Source organism: Macaca mulatta, chromosome 3, assembly GCF_049350105.2.
Source record: "Macaca mulatta isolate MMU2019108-1 chromosome 3, T2T-MMU8v2.0, whole genome shotgun sequence".
NCBI classification, from domain to species: Eukaryota; Metazoa; Chordata; class Mammalia; order Primates; family Cercopithecidae; genus Macaca; species Macaca mulatta.
In genome coordinates, this window is record NC_133408.1 from 126,792,321 (window position 1) to 126,809,185 (window position 16,865).

Below are 16,865 nucleotides of genomic sequence, written 5' to 3' on the forward strand. Positions count from 1 at the left end.
CTGGGGCGGGGGAGCTGAAAAACTCAGGTTATGAATCAGATTGAATGGGTGATAAACATAATGAAATAGCAATAAGCTTAGGTTGCAGCCTGACAGTTACTGGGCTTGCCTGTGACAGAGTTTTAGCCAGAGTAGCAAAATGAGGAAAATGCACGTAAAACGAATGTGCTACGTTTCTTGAACTCGCTTTTTTATTCAACAATTATTTGCAAACTGTGTGTCTCTCGCGCCAAATCATTACATTTATGAAATGATGACACTTGCCATCAGTATTTGCCAGTTCTTGCATGGCTTTTATAAAGAAAAACCTGAGACTGGGTAATTTATAAAGAAAAGGGTTTAATTGGCTCACACAGTTCTATGGGCTGTACAGAAAGCTTAAGGGCATCTGCTTCTGGGGAGGCCTCAGGGAGCTGTTACTCATGGTGAAAGGCAAAGCAGGGACAGGCGTCTTACATGGCAGGAGCAGGACCAAGAGAGGGACGGACGGGGAGAGGTGCTACAGTTTTAAACAACCGCATCTCTTGAAAACTCTTATCTCTATACAGTGCAGGGGAGAGGGGGATGCTAAACCATTCATGAGACCTCCGCCCCCCTGATCCAGTGACCTCCCACTAGGCCCCACCTCCAGCATTGGGGATTACAATTCGACATGAGATTTGGGCGGGGACACAGATCCAAACCGTTTCACCATCTTAAAAGCTTTGTAGTTCTGTATAGTCTTTATAATGGAAAACGTCTAGGAACCACTGTGGTAGTGAATCTTGATTACAAGATAGCGGGATGTTCTTTCTCCTGGCTGCAGGTGAGACTTGGTTGTGATATCTTGATTGTTATGGCGTTGAAGTGATGTAGCATAACACCATTTCAGCATAGGAGCATCCTTAGGTGTTTGAATATTTAGGCTCTTTTAATACCCTTGGGCCTTGAATGTTTAGAGATCACCTGACCTTGGATGCAGTTTCATATACAGACCTAAAATGTTTCATATTACTGAAGAAACGTTTTGGTTTAAACATCCCTTTAAAGCATTTGAAAAACTTACCAAATTAGCTTCATTTACTAGAACATTTTGATAGCTCTGGGCTCTACTTACTGTTGGTATGCAGCCATGGCACAGAGTATTCTGGTAACATTTTGTATGCACTTCAAAGATTGGGATTAAGAACAAGAAATTAAGAGGTAGAAGACATAGATTGTCTAATTCAGTCTCCTCATTGCATAGAGGAGGGGTAAGACTGTTTAAACTGGGACCAAAACTTCAGTCATCTGACACTCAGTTCTGTACGTCTTAACTCTTTTCTTTTTAAGACTTTGTTTTTGTTTTGTTTTTTTAAGCAGTTTTAGTTTTACAGCAATATTGAGAGGAAGGTACAAAGATAACCCGTTTACCTCCTGGCCCCACTCATGCATAGCCTCGCCATTATGAACATCCTTCACCGGAGTGTACATTTGTTACAATTGATGAACTTATGTTGACATGTTACTATCATCCAGTCAGTAGTTTATATTAGTGCTGACTCAGTATTCATTCTCTATGGGCTTGGACGAATTTATTTATTTATTTATTTATTTATTTATTTATTTATTTATTTATTTTGAGACAGGGTCTCACTCTGTTGCCCAAGCTGGAGTGCAGTGTCGCCATCATGGGTCATTGCAGCTTCAACTTCCCAGGCTCAAGAGATACTCTTACGTCAGCCTCCCGAGTAGCTAGGACCACAGGTGCATGCCACCACACCTGGCTAATTTTTTGTCATTTTTTTGTAGAGATGGGGTTTCACCAGGCTGCCCAGGCTGGTCTCGAATTCCTGGCCTCAAGCAATCCTCCCGTCTCGGCCTCCAAAAGTGCTCGGATTACAGGAGTGCCACCACACGTGGCCAACAAATTTATAATGACATGCGTTCGCCAATATAGTATCATAAAGAGTAAAAATCCTCTGTTCTGCCTAGCCATTCCTCTATCACCCCTGCCTCCAAATGTGGCAACCACTGATCTTTTTACTGACTCCATAGTTTTGCCATAACACTTGATTTGGAGCAACAAAATGAATATTTGCCTCTGAAAATACTGGCATTTTTTGAGATTGTCTCAAAAACAGTTCCTGTTCTTTTTTGCATTGATGATACAATCATAGTTTTAAAGATGATAGGATTGCTTTCCAAAAAAAAACCCCAGTGAATTTCAGGTTGAACAGTTTTTTACATTTTTATTTTTAGAGCAGTTTTAGGTTCATAGCAAAATTGAACAGAAAGTACAGAGGGTTCCCATATACCTCCACACTTGTGCAGCTCCACCATTATCAACATTCACCAGCACCAGCAGGGGGGTACATTTGTTACATTTGATGAACCTACATTGACGCATCATCATCACCCCGAGACAGTAGTTTACATTAGGGTTCACTCTTGGTGTACATTCTTGAACAGTTTTTATCACTGAATGTTTTAATTCAGGACTTGTAATGGGCTCTTAAGTTCCTGATGGCCACCTTTTGTGCCTGTTGTTTTCCAAAGTGTTCTTCATGTTCTTTTCTGCTACTTTGAGCCCTCTAAAATAGATGTATCCTCTAGATAAAAATAGGTGATCAGATTGACAAATGAAATTCTGCACATTGTGTCTTTAGCCAGTTTTGCTGCGTTGCTCTTTTTGTACCTGCACACATACATATCCCCTTGAGACCAATTTGCCATCCTGAGTTTCAGAAACAAATCATTTTCTGTTATCTAAACTCATGCAGCAGTTTGAAGCCACAGACAATTCTAGTTACATATGGATGTGAATGTTTGATTTACAAGGTCACAGTATTTATGATTAAGTGATAGTGAAATGTTTCAAGAAATTGCACAATCTCTGTATTTTAGTGAATGCTTTACCATGTCACCCACTTAATGTTAGGAGCATTATTTTTCACACTGATACAAAAATGAAAACTCTTGTACCTTTGTAAAAATAGTTACTTTTCTTGTTTTAAAAGCTTTCTGTTGTGCATAGTTTTAAAGAAAAGTATTGTTGCTTAATGAATAAGAGCAGACTATCAAGTGTTTTGCATGGAGCCTAGTACATAAGATGCACTTTAAAAAATATTGCTATTATAATTGAAATAAATAATGGACATATTTGGAGTGTATTTAAGCAGACTGAGATAGTGTTTGGTCAAAAGCTTAAAAGTAAGCCTTATTCAGCAGTAGTTCATGTAAGTGTACCTGTAGTCCTAGCATGTGAATATATTACTTTACTATTATTTGTCTCTGAAAAGTAGGAATAGGTTGGTATGTACTTTATAAAAGCAGTTTGATAGTACACAGTAAGACAGTAAAAATATTAATGTACTTTAAAGATACGTGCTAGATAACTTGAAGACTGTAAAACATGGTAAATGTTATGATTTTTTTTTCATTAGAATGAAAAATTGCCAGTGCATTATCTGTGAATTTTTATATAAGTACAGTTCAGTTCTCTGAGTCGGAATGGCAGTATTGTGGTTGGATTTTTGTCATTTTGTTTACCTTTATTATTACCATAATAATGTTTATGCAGTTACCTTTTTTGTTTTATAAAGGTAATCATTATTTAAAATTTTTTTCTCCAGTATGAATGAATATGGATGTTTTCCTTTATATTTTGGTGCACGTGCAGCCTAATTTTTAAATTTTTAGTTATTTATTAAAATAATTCTTTTATTTTGGCAACTTGCCTTTGCTTTTCACTTGAGAAATCTTAAATATCTTATCAGGAACTATGGATCTACTTCATTCATTTTAGCAGCTACATAATATTTCATAGGGAGCATACTTTAATATATTTAGCGAATCCCAGTTTGATAGCTATTTGGGTGTTTTCAGTGTTTGCTGTTTTAGTAATTTAGACCTGAATATCCTTGATATGTATATATTTGCACTCTTTAGAAATGAACAGTTTTTACAATTCTAACCTAAAATATTTTGCCATTAGGTACTGCCAAAATTATGACATGATACCAAGGAAATTAGAATGTGATCAATATTGTTAAAAACAAAAACCTGAAACCAGTTAAATTTAACAAAGGTCATTTGAGCAAGAAAAAGATTCTAGAACTGGAGGAAGATGTTCTACATCCTGGTGACCTATATTTGCAACAGGAAATGACATACAGAGATTCCCTGATTGGTGCAGTTCTGAGTTTGCCTTATTTGGGCATAATTTGGCAACCTTCTATTTGGGATTGGTTGAGGGTTGGGCTCCTGTGATTGGCTGAGACTCAGTTGATTGGTTAAGAGGGCATACTCTTAGATTAGGCTAGAACTTATTTGTACATCACGCCAGGTTGCACTTCACCATATACAGAGGGTTTTTGCTTTGTTTTGTTTTTTCAGTAGAGACAAGGTTGGTCTCTCCTGAGCTCAAGCTCCTCCCACCTCACCCTCCCAAAGTGCTAGATTACAGGTGTGAGCCAGTGCACCTGGCCTTTTGGGCCACATTTTATTACCCAAGTAGGAGGACACTTTGAGCCGAACTTAACTGTGTTGAACAGTACAAATAATACTCCTGTTTTACAAACAGTGAACTAAGCTGCACATGGTACTTGCCTTCATTGTCTTCATTTCTGCCTTCATAGGTTGTCATACTTCCACACCAACTAATCGAAATGCTTAGCAAAAGCAGTTGAATGAAATCTTTGAGGGTATAACATTTTATACAAAAAAAAATAATAACAATATGCCTCTGTCTTTAACATTGCATTTGATATCCACATCTTGCCCTGATTCTGTAAACATTCATGACATTAGGGGCTCTAGCATTTGTTCCTGCTTATAGAAAAGTATGTCAAAGATTTGTCTTTTTCGGCCGGGCGCGGTGGCTCACGCCTGTAATCCCAGCACTTTGGGAGGCCGAGGCGGGCGGATCACAAGGTCAGGAGATCGAGACCACGGTGAAACCCCGTCTCTACTAAAAATTACAAAAAATTAGCCGGGCGCGGTTGTGGGCGCCTGTAGTCCCAGCTACTCGGGAGGCTGAGGCAGGAGAATGGCGTGAACCCGGGAGGCGGAGCTTGCAGTGAGCCGAGATCGCGCCACTGCACTCCAGCCTGGGCTGGGCGACAGAGCGAGACTCCGTCTCAAAAAAAAAAAAAAAAAAGATTTGTCTTTTTCATTCCAAGTAATTAGGCTGTGTCAGTTGAATGGTAAGGGTTCTCAGTATGTGTTGTTTATGCTGGTTTTATATTGTTTACTCTGACAGAGAAATCTGGAAGTATATAACTTTTATCTGTTATAAAGGTGGGAAAGAAATGATGGTCATTTTCATAGATTTTGTTAAATGCAACAAATATATTGTTTCCTTTCACTTATTTTGGATTATTACAAGGTATAATACCTTCAGCCAACCTTTAGGATAGTCATTTTCAATCAAAAATCTTTTTATTTAAAAAGTAGGTGAGTTTCATAAATGTCTGTTGACTGGGCATGGTGGCTCACACCTGTTGTCCTAGCTACTCAGGAGGCCGAGGTAGGGGGATTTTTCGAAGCTGCAGTGAGCTATGATCACACCACTCACCACTGTACTCCAGCCTGGGCAAAAGAACAAGACCCTGTCTTTCTTTCTTTCTTTCTTTTTTTTTTTTTTTTTTTTTTTGAGAGAGAGTTTCGCTCTTTCGTCCAGGCTAGAGTGAAGTGGCACAGTCTCAACTCAGTGCAACCTCTACCTCCTGGGTTCCAGTGATTTTCCTGCCTCAGCCTCCTGAGTAGCCAAGATTATAGGCAGCTGCCACCACACTTGGCTAATTTTTGTGTTTTTAGTAGAGATAGGGTTTCACCACGTTGACCAGGCTGGTCTCAAACTCCTGACTTCAGGTGATACACCCGCCCCGGCCTCCCAAAGTGCTAGGATTACAGGTGTGAGCCACCGCGCCTGGCCGACCCTGTCTTTTAAAAAAAATGATAATAGTAATAAATAAAATTTTTATTGACTTAAATTTGGAAAAACTAAATATAAGAGGTAGAGAATGAATTAAAGACCAGACTGTATATCAGTAGTTTTAACAAAACATCGCTTTGCTAGACACTGTCAATAACAAAGAAACCTTTTGCTTTGTTTTGCCTCAATATATTTTTGAAAAAAATCTCTAAAATATTTTTCTGCTGTAGTAAGTGTAGTAGACAGCATGATTTAAATTTTTGCAGATGTTTTAATTGAGCTAAAATGTGTATAACAAAATTTACCATTTTAACTGTTTCTAAGTGTATAGTTTAGTGACATTCAGTACATTCATACTGTTGTGCAACCATCATCACTATCCATTTTCATCATCCCAAACAAGAATCTCTGTATCCATTAAACAGTAAACTCCCAAATTCCTCTTCTCCCCAGACCCTGGTTAACCTCCATTCTACTTTCTTTTCTAGGTATCAAATATAAATGGAATCATGTATTTGTTCCTTTGTGTTTTTCTTGTTTTATTTCATTTAGCATATTTTCAAGGCTGATCCAGGTTGTTTAGAGTATGTGTCAGAATTGCATTCTTTTTTAAGGCTGAATAATATTCCATTGTATGTATATACCACAGTTTTGTTTATCCATTTGTCCATGGATGGACATTTGCATCGTTTCCACATTTCAGGTTTTGTGAATCCTGCCGTTGTGAGCATTTGTGTACAAGTATCTGTTTAGTCCCTTCTTTGAATTCTTTTGGGTGTATACCTAGAAGTGTTATATAGGATCATGTGGTAGTTCTATGTTTAACTTTTTGAGGAACCACTAAACTGTCTTCCACAGTGGCCACACCGTTTTACATTCCCGCCAGCAATGTGAAAGGGTTCCAGTTTCTCTGCATCCTTGCTAACCCTTGCAATTTTCTGTTTGATAGTAGCCATCCTAATGGGTATAGAATGGCATCTCTTTGTGGTTTCAATTTACATTTTCCTAATGACTAGTGATACTGAACATTTTTTATGTGTTTATTGGCCATTTACTGTATACCTTCTTTAGAGAAATACCTATTCAAGGCCGGGCGCGGTGGCTCAAGCCTGTAATCCTAGCACTTTGGGAGGCCGAGACGGGCGGATCACGAGGTCAGGAGATCGAGACCATCCTGGCTAACACGGTGAAACCCCGTCTCTACTAAAAATACAAGAAAATTAGCCGGGCGAGGTGGCAGGCGCCTGTAGTCCTAGCTACTCGGGAGGCTGAGGCAGGAGAATGGCGTGAACCCGGGGGGGCGGAGCTTGCAGTGAGCCGAGATCGCGCCACTGCACTCCAGCCTGGGGCACAGAGCAAGACTCCGTCTCAAAAAAAAAAAAAAAAAAGAGAAATACCTATTCAAGTCTTCTGCCCATTTTTTAATTACTCTGGGTTTTTTTTTGTTGTTGTTAAGTTGTAGGAGCTTGTTTTACATTCTGGATATTAATCTCTTACTAGATTTATGATTTACAAATATTTTCTCTCATTCTGTGAATTGTCTTTTCACTCTTACCAGTGTCCTTTGATGCACAAACTTTTACATTTTGATGTTCTGTTTATTTTTTTGTTGCCTGTATATAATTTTTGATGTTAACTATTTGTGAATAAAATTGTCATCAGCATGACGTAGTAGTTCCTGGGAGACAAAATGTAGTTGAATAAACAATGAATTTAGAGTTCGATCTTATTTAACTTCTTTGGAATTGAATTGAATTTATTTTATTTTATTTTATTTTATTTTTATTTTTTATTTTGAGAGGGAGTCTCGCTGTGTCGCCCAGGCTGGAGTGCAGTGGCACAATCTCAGCTCACCGCAACCTCCACCTCCTGGGTTCAAGTGATTCTCCTGTCTCAGCCTCCTGAGTAGCTAGGATTACAGGCGTGAGCCACCACACCTAATTTTTGTATTTTTAGTAGAGACAGGGTGTCACCATGTCAGCCAGGCTGGTCTTGAACTCCTGACCTCAGGTGTTCCACCTGCCTCAGCCTCCCAAAGTGCTGGGATTACAGGCATGAGCCATTGCACCCAGTCCGGAATTGAGTTTCTTAATTTTCTAGTGAACATATTGGTATCACCCTCACAGGATTACTGGGCTTTAGGAGAAAGAGCTGTAAAGCCATCAGTAGGTCAGAGGTATCTATTATTTCATCAAATCTCTTGTAAAACACACACACACATTTTCTCCCAAACTTTAATATTATCTCTCAAACTTTTAAGGCTTAAAAGAGGGTTAAATTAATTTCTTTAGAATGAAAAGTTGGTTAGTCGGATTGCATATACTTAGCTGGATATAGTATGTATTTATAGTAAAGATTATTTGATGAGTAAGTGAACTTTTGCATGTTTAATGGTTGCTTTAATGGAATTAATTGTTGTTCTTTCCCCAAGGCCTATATGAACCCAATAGCAATGGCGAGATCAAGAGGTCCAGTCCAGTCTTCAGGGCCAACAATACAAGATTATCTGAATCGACCAAGGCCTACCTGGTATTTGTGAAACACTTTACCTATTTATAAGCTTTTTATCAACTTTTTAAAGTTTATTCTTAAGACTTTAATTGATTTTATTGATTGCCAAGCAATTACCAGATGAATAATTTTTTTTAAGTAGCATTTGATATATGCTTTCTTTTGAATGTGTGAAACACATGCATGTACAATTACAAAGCAAACATTTGAGAACCCACTACCTAGTATGGCCAAAGCACTGCCAGGTAGCTTTTTCATACCAGTCTCTTCACTGTCCCATAAAAGATCTTAACCTTGCAGTGGTCAAAGCTATTTAGTGAGTTTAAGTAGTCTTGTCCTTTACTGAGGTGTAACCAGGTATCAGGAAGAATAATATTCAGCTTTGTTTCTAGTTTTATCTGCCAACTTTTCAATGAATTAGAAAAACTTACTGATTTTTTTAAATAAAGCATCAGAGTATGGGCTGTATTATTCTTTAGTATGTCTTCCTTATTAATACCATACTCCTGAGACAGCATGTGACACAGGCTTTAGAGCTGTTAACTTCAGAATCCCAAGTGTGCCTAAAAACTGGGCAACTGGTTGAAAAGTATGCTTATGTATAATAGGGAATCCTTCCTTTGAGTTAAATAGGAAGTAAGGATTGTTTACCAGTGGGTGTGAGTGCCATTGTTAACCACTGCAGCATACCAGAAAATGCATTATCCCAAAACAAAGTATGTTTTAATGGGGAGAGGGAATGAATTTTTCAAGGGGAAATGTCCAAGTAAATATATTACATGTGTATCACAGATCATCAAGACAGCCCTCAGGTCGAGTAACTCATAGGGACTCACTGGAGTTTCAGCAGATAGTCGTACTCATGGTAAGATGTATTACTGTGAAAGGCTACCAAGCACAATCAGCAAAAGGAAAAGGCACTTGGAACAAAGTTTGTCTAAGTCCTGGAGCAGGCTTTGAAGGGTCCTCTCCTAGTGGGATCACATGAGAGGCACTTAATTCCCGTAGTAAGGAGTTGTGATAATACATACGAGATATTGGCAACCAATTGAAGCTTATTAGAGACTCAGTGCCCAGGGTTTTTATTGAGGCTGATCGGTCTCTGCCTGTCATGTACCAAAATTCCAGATTCCAGGGCTGGGCATGGTTGCTCATGCCTATAGTTTCAGCACTTTGGGAAGGCGAGGCAGGAGGATCGCTTGAGGCCAGGAGTTTGAGATTAGCCTGGGCAACATAGCAAGATGCTGTCTGTACAAAATATATATATATACACCATATATATATATATATATATATATATACACACACACATGTATTTTTTTTTTTAATTGGCTGGATGTGGTAGTACATGCCTGTAGTCTTAGTTACTTGGGATATTGAGGCAGAAGGATTGCTTGAGGCCAGGAGTTGAAGATTACAGTGAACTATGATCACACCACTGCATTCTAGCCTGGGCGACAGAGCAAGGCCTTGTCTCTTTAAAAAAAAAAAAAAAAAAAAAAAAGTCCAGATTCCCGGAAGGAAAACAGGTATTTAGCTTGAACTACATTGTTTGTACAAACGGTTTAGGCACAATGATCTGCTCTAACCAGAGAATAGCATGAATCCTCCAAATTCAGGTTCCCAGATGCGCCTCTAGGGCCAGTCTTTTAAGTACATCTTTCCAAGAATAAGCAATCAGGCGAGCTGTATTAACTCTTCTCTGCACAGCATGTTAGCTACCTTATTAAATGGGTCATATATAGAATACAGTAGTTCAGTCAGATAGATTTTAGGGCATCCTAACACTGAAAACTACCAGGTTTATGACTTTAGGTGGATTTCTTACCTTCTCCAAGCTTCGGTTTCTTTATCTGTAAAATGAGGATCCATACCTTTTCCCACAGGGTTGTTGTGAGGATTAAATGAAAATGTATTTTAAATAGTGCCTGTTGTAAATGCTTAGATGTTTGGTGTATTCTCTCTTATAATCCATATTTAGAAAAGGAGTGATTAGTGTTATCTGATAGGCTTTATTATGGTAACTTATTTTTATAGATGCGAACAAAGAAATACCAACATTGAATAGCGGTCTATTAGAATATTTAAAAGAGTTTATGAAATTTTTTTGTCTTATTTGTAAGCATTTATCTAATTTGAATTGCTTGAAATTTTATTTTTTCGTTCTGTTTTTTAAGGGAAGAAGTAAAAGAGCAACTAGAAAAGAAAAAGAAAGGCTCCAAGGCTTTGGCTGAATTTGAAGAAAAAATGAATGAGGTTTGTAAAAAGTACCTGTTAAAAAAAAGACTAATTTGGCCAGTTATGGTGGCTCACACCTATAATTCCAGCACTTTGGGAGGCCAAAACGGGAGGCCAGGAGTTCAAGACCAACCTGGGCAACAAAGTAAGACCGCCCCCACCTCACCGCCTTTTCTCCATTTAAAAGAAAAAAAAAAATACCCTAAGTATTTGGGTGTAGCTCTCTCAGTTAAAGAGGTTCTGTATTTTAGAAGTGTTACTGTTATAGTGAATACAAGTTTATATTTATGTGGATGCTTTAAAAAATAGAGAATAATCATCTTGTAATATAAGTCATCTAAGACTTGGATAACTTGGATTCCAAGTTAGGGTTGAGCAGTCCTCCCACTTCAGCCTCCCGAGTAGCCGGGACCACAGTTGCAGGCCACTATGCCCAGCTAATTTTTTTTATTTTTAATAGAGACAAGGTCTCACTATGTTGCCCAGGCTGGTCTCCAACTTCTGAGCTCAAGCGATCTTCCCGCCTTAGCCTCCCAAAGTACTATGATTACAGGTGTGAGCCATTATACCCAGTCTGTTTGCTTGTTTTGATTACAAACATGTATATATAACGTATCAATCACAGTAGTGATTAATTCAACTTTTACAGACTAGACGGAGAATCTAGCCATCTTTGTTGAAAAGAGACCTCAGCTTCAGTAATAATACCTGCTCCTCAATAATACAGAACCCCTATCCCTTAATATGCTCTTTGAAAAGAGCTGGTAGAAGGTCCTTTGGTGATAGGGTCAAGGATTGGCACCTGTGTTTCTTTTACTGTAATTAGAAGCTGAGATGGGTGAGAGGTATTAGAGGATGGAGGGAAGGAAGCAGTGGCTGTCTCTGTATATTAGGTGTATTAGAAACGATAGATAGCCTCTGATCGTGTTTATAACCTTTTTGCAGAACTGGAAGAAAGAACTGGAAAAACACAGGGAGAAATTATTAAGTGGAAGTGAGAGCTCATCCAAAAAAAGACAGGTAACACCACTTTTAGTTTATCGCTATTCTTAATCTCATAGTTGGATTTTCATAATAATGCTGTATACTACTGTTAATAGATGCATTTGGAAACTCACATCAGCTTATTTAGACTTGTACTTTTGTTTCCATTTAGAGAAAGAAAAAAGAAAAGAAGAAATCTGGTAGGGTGAGCAAAAGTTTTCCATTTTTCTAAATGTTACAATTAAGAGCCAACAAAACAAGTAAGAATGATTTGTTTAACTTGTATGCTAAAGGTAACTTAAACTCTAGATGAGTCAAGGAACTTAGAGGTTCTTTGATTGTGAAGAGTGGTTTTGTTCTGTCACTGATACAAAAAAAGGTGCCAACCACCTTATAACCTAGTAAATTTTCTGTTGCTATTTAAAGAGAAAGATTGGTGACCATGGCCACATATGTTAAGTTGTTGAGCTTTTGTACAGGGAACAAGTGTGACATTTTATATTTTCATATTTATGACATGAATATGGCATCTGTTTCTCAGACACTAGATTGATTTCACTAAGTATTTGAGAGACTTTGTAAAAGAAAAAAATTCTCGCGTCTCACAAGCTTTAATTGTTTTGTGCTTGGTCAAGTATTCATCTTCTTCTTCATCAAGCTCTGATTCTTCCAGCAGTTCTTCTGATTCCGAAGATGAGGTAAGGTTTGCTTATAATGGTTCATGAAATAATATCTCTTAATTTCTTTAATGTCAAGTGGAAACCCATTGTGAAATATCTGTTAGAAATGTTGACTTTCAGGTTTTGATTTAATTATCCATAACTTAGAGGACTAACATGAATGAGCGGTAACTAGAAACTTAACTATTGGTATATAATGTATTTTTTAGATTTTAAAATTTGTTTTGTTGACTTAAAACTATCAGTAGAAAAAAATTTAAAAAATCAAGTGCTATTTGACTAGATGCTAGGCATTACATGTGATTCAAATCACTTGATCTTTATAACAGGAAAGTGATGTATTAAGAAAAAAGTATAGAAACTGATCCTTTCATTAAATTTTGTTCACTGATAAAAGTTTTATATTAATAAATGTGTAAATTAGATTTTTGAGACAGAAAGCAAATGTTTCTAAAAATATTTCATGTAGGATAAGAAACAAGGAAAACGGAGAAAGAAAAAGAAGAACCGTTCACATAAATCTTCTGAAAGCTCCATGTCAGAAACTGAATCAGACAGTAAGGTAAATTATTCAAATTATTAATATATTGGATACAAAGACATTTAATTTTTTCTTCCTACCTTAAGTTGCTCTGAATTTAAAAATAAGATAGTCTGATATTTGTACTTTGATGTTCTATGCCGCTTAATTGATGTACTTGATAATATCTTGCATGTGACATTTAATAATTTTTCAAATGCTTTCATATATATATCTCCATGTCTCCACATTTCCATGGCCACTGACATTATTGTCCTTGTTTTCATAAAGCCAAGTTAGAGTTCAGATAAAAAGCATTGGCTTTAAATGATACAGCTGAATTAGAATTAAAAGTTGAATCTTTATCTTCTAAAATCTGGTCCAGTGTCCTTTCTACTATACTATACCTAAATTTATTCTGTACTAACCAGAATTATCAGACACACAGTTGGCTTTCAAACATAAAGGGTCAGAAAAAAGTTAAAAAGTTCTCAAAAAAAAGTGTTGATTCCTGAGCCCTGTCTCCGGAGTCTGATACAGTATCTGATTACAGTTGGAAACCTACATCTGTAACAGATGGCTTGTGTGATTCTGATACCGGGGTGTGTATGGACCATAGTTTGACAAACACTATACTAGAGTCTCAGGAAACCAAAGCAGCTGTCTGCATTTATAACAGATAGCTGCTTGCCCCTGTGAGAGATCTTCTGGCAAAATACCTGGCATCTAGAAAGTACTCAGTAAATGTTGGTTTTCTCTTTGTCTTTTAAAGCAGAAGAGTCAGTCTCATGATAATGATGGCTAACATTTATTGAATGCCTACTATGTGTTAGGCACAATTCTAAGCACTTAATTTATTAACTCATTTAATCTCAACAACTTTAGAAAGTAATTTGGTAATCTATGGACAAAGTGGATAAGGAAACCAGGCTCAGGAAGATTAATAGCTAGAACTCAAAGGATTCAAAAGAAGAAATTGTTGCCTTCTCAAGTTAGAGTACAACTCCAGTGCATGTGACCACCATAAGCACACAGTCTATGGCACGAAGTTCTATTTTAAAGTAAGCTGTGTGGGTATTACAGACAATACTTTAAGAGTAAATTTGGTATACAGCCAGATAAATAAAGAAGCCTGTTTGCTTACAAGCAAATGCATATATAACGTACATTTCTCTTAAATTTTCAGAATAATATTCTGGGATTGGAGTAGCCTTTTTTCAGTCATAGAGCAAATCACTTTTTGGGTATTTTTGTCCTTGTTCTATAATGCTGTGTCCTTAGCATTTAAAATTGATAACTACATTTCTTTGTTTAGGATAGTTTAAAAAAGAAAAAGAAGTCAAAAGATGGAACTGAGAAAGAAAAGGTAACTATACTCTTACATTGCCTTAAGATAGTCTGTCATATAATACTTAATTGACTTAAAGAAATAACAATAATGTGTACCTCTTTTTAATTTAAGACATGTATTTATTTCATTTTTGTAATATTTTATTTCAATTTAAAGCAATTTTTAATTTGGATTCATTATTGAAGCTAAAGGATCAAAAGAGTATTCTAGGCCGAGAATTTGAATTTGTATAGATTAATGGATTATCTCAGATTAAAAATACAAAATAATGCAGATGAGCAGATTAAACATTTCTTTTGATTTCTTTTTTTCTTTTTCTTTTGAGATGTAGTCTTGCTTTGTCACCCAGGCTGGAGTACAGTGGTGCCATCTCAGCTCACTGCAACCTCTACCTCCTGGGTTCAAGTGATTCCCCTGCCTCAGCCTCCCTGTAGTTGGGACTACAGGTGTGTGTCACCACGCCCAGCTAATTTTTGTATTTTTAGTAGAGACGGTTTTGCCATGTTGGCCAAGCTGCTCTCAAAACCCTGACCTCAGGTGATGCGCCTGCCTCGGCGTCTCTGCGCTCGGCCCATTTCCTTTGATTTCTTAAATCATTTTGAAGAAGGCCCTTCCAATTAAAGAACATTAATTTCTCTTTCAAATTGAATATACTATAGATAAATATTGAAAAATCTTCTTACTATTGTAAATAGATGTTTTACCCTCATTTATAACTTATCTGTATAGTTAAAGCAGAATTTATGCCCATCTTAATTTCTGGTTTACATTTTAAATTGTTATTCTGGTTATTAAAAATAAAGAAAAACCTAAAGAGGGCAATAATAAAACTATAGACCAGTGTCACTATTTTTTTACTCAGAATTTATATTTTTTTAATGATAGAAAATGAAACTGAAATTCAGTTTGAGTTTTATTTAATATACCATGGTACACAATGGTATATACCATATACAATGGTATATTATGTGCAGTTCACATAATATAACGTTGACATTTTAAAGCTAAAATTCATTATTAGTTAACATATTTACAGTGTTGTGCAACCACCATCTCACATTTCAAAACTTTCATCACTCCATAAAAACACTCCATATCCATTAAATAATCACCACCACTCCCTTATTCTCTGGTAACCTCTAATGGGCATTCTGACTATGGATTTGCCTATTCTGGATTTATCGTATAAAAGCAGTCATACAATATGCAACCGTTTGTGTCTTTCAGCTAGCATAGTATTTTCAAATTTCATCCAAGTTGTATCATGTATCAGTACTTTGGTTTTTTGTATGGCTAAATAATATTCCATTTGTGTGTGTGTGGCGGCGCGGGGGGAGCTGATTTCTCTGTCCATTCATTTGTTGATGGACATTTGGTTTTGTTTCTACCTTTTGGCTATTATAATGATGCTATGGACATTTATAAACACAAGTTTTTGTATGGATGCATGTTTTCATTTCTCTTGGGTATATGCCTAGGAGTGGTTTACATAACAATTTGCAAATAAAAATTAATTTTAAATGTTTTTTAATTAATTTTTAAAATTAACCAGGCGTGATGTAGTCCTAGCTACTTGGGAGACTGAGCCCACAAGGTCATACCACTACACTTTATCCTGGGAGAGAGAGTGAGACCCTGCATCTAAATTTTAAAAAAATAAAATTTAATTTAAAAACACACTTAGAAAAGAAACTATAATGACCAATTCCAAGAATTCAAGGATAATTTATTAATATGATTTGCCATATTAACTGATCAAGGAAAGAAACCATATTATTATTTCAGGAGTTGCCGGAAGGACGTGATGTAATTCAGCATTAATTCCTGATTTTCAGAACAATTATAAAATAAGTGGTTACCCTGTTTAAAAAAAAAAAAAAAAAAAAAGTGTGTGTGAAATTAAATCTGGTAACGTAGAAACATGAAATATTAAAACTGAACTGCAATTTTTAAGTACTGAAAATATTAGATACAGAGTGATATACACACATATAATCAACAAATATTAATATATTTACCAGCTGGAATTAGTAAATGATTTATATTGGCTTCAGGTCTTGTTTTATGTAAAAAAAAAAGAAAAAAGAAAAAAGACTGGGCACAATGACTCATGCTTGTAATCCAAACACTTTGGGAGGCTGAGGCAGGAGGATCACTTAGTTTCTCCTGAGACTGAAGTGGGAGGATCACTTAAGCTGAGAAATTGGAGGTTACAATAAGTTGTGATCATGCCACTACACTCCTGCTTGGATGACAGAGTAAGACTCCTATCTCTTTTAAAAAAAAAAAAAAAAAAAGTCCCCAAACTATCATTTCTTCCTTTGAGGTAGCTGATCCTGAAACTAGTGCATGTCTTTCCCATCCACATTTATATACTTTTATTACATTAGTATGTGTTCATAAATAACAGAATATTGTGTGTGTGTGTTTTTTTGTTTTTTTAGTTATACCTATGGAATGGGAAGAATATTGTGTATTATCAAAATGGTATCATTGTGTTTCCTTCTGAAACTTGTTTCTTTTCATTCAGCATTACTGTTGACATCTATCCTTATTGATACTTTCAAGTTTTGTGTTTTTTGTGTTTTTTTTTTGCTTATGGTATTCTACTGATTAATCCACCACAAAGTATTTCTTCATTCTCCTTTTTATGGACATCTAGATTGTTTTAATTTTTCAGTAATG

At 36.4% G+C, this 16,865-nt stretch overlaps 1 protein-coding gene across 3 annotated transcripts in view; it reads left to right on the top strand.

Moving 5' to 3' along the window:
- Positions 1-16,865, top strand: part of FAM133B (family with sequence similarity 133 member B) — a 29,966-nt gene that overhangs the window by 1,094 nt on the left and 12,007 nt on the right. For all 3 annotated transcript variants that reach the window (XM_077994818.1, XM_077994816.1, NM_001261033.1), the window contains exons 2-8: positions 8,328-8,425; positions 10,585-10,663; positions 11,591-11,665; positions 11,802-11,834; positions 12,265-12,327; positions 12,779-12,871; positions 14,145-14,195. In XM_077994818.1, coding sequence (XP_077850944.1) covers positions 8,328-8,425; positions 10,585-10,663; positions 11,591-11,665; positions 11,802-11,834; positions 12,265-12,327; positions 12,779-12,871; positions 14,145-14,195 — 492 coding nt within the window. The remainder of the gene's footprint in view (positions 1-8,327; positions 8,426-10,584; positions 10,664-11,590; positions 11,666-11,801; positions 11,835-12,264; positions 12,328-12,778; positions 12,872-14,144; positions 14,196-16,865) is intronic.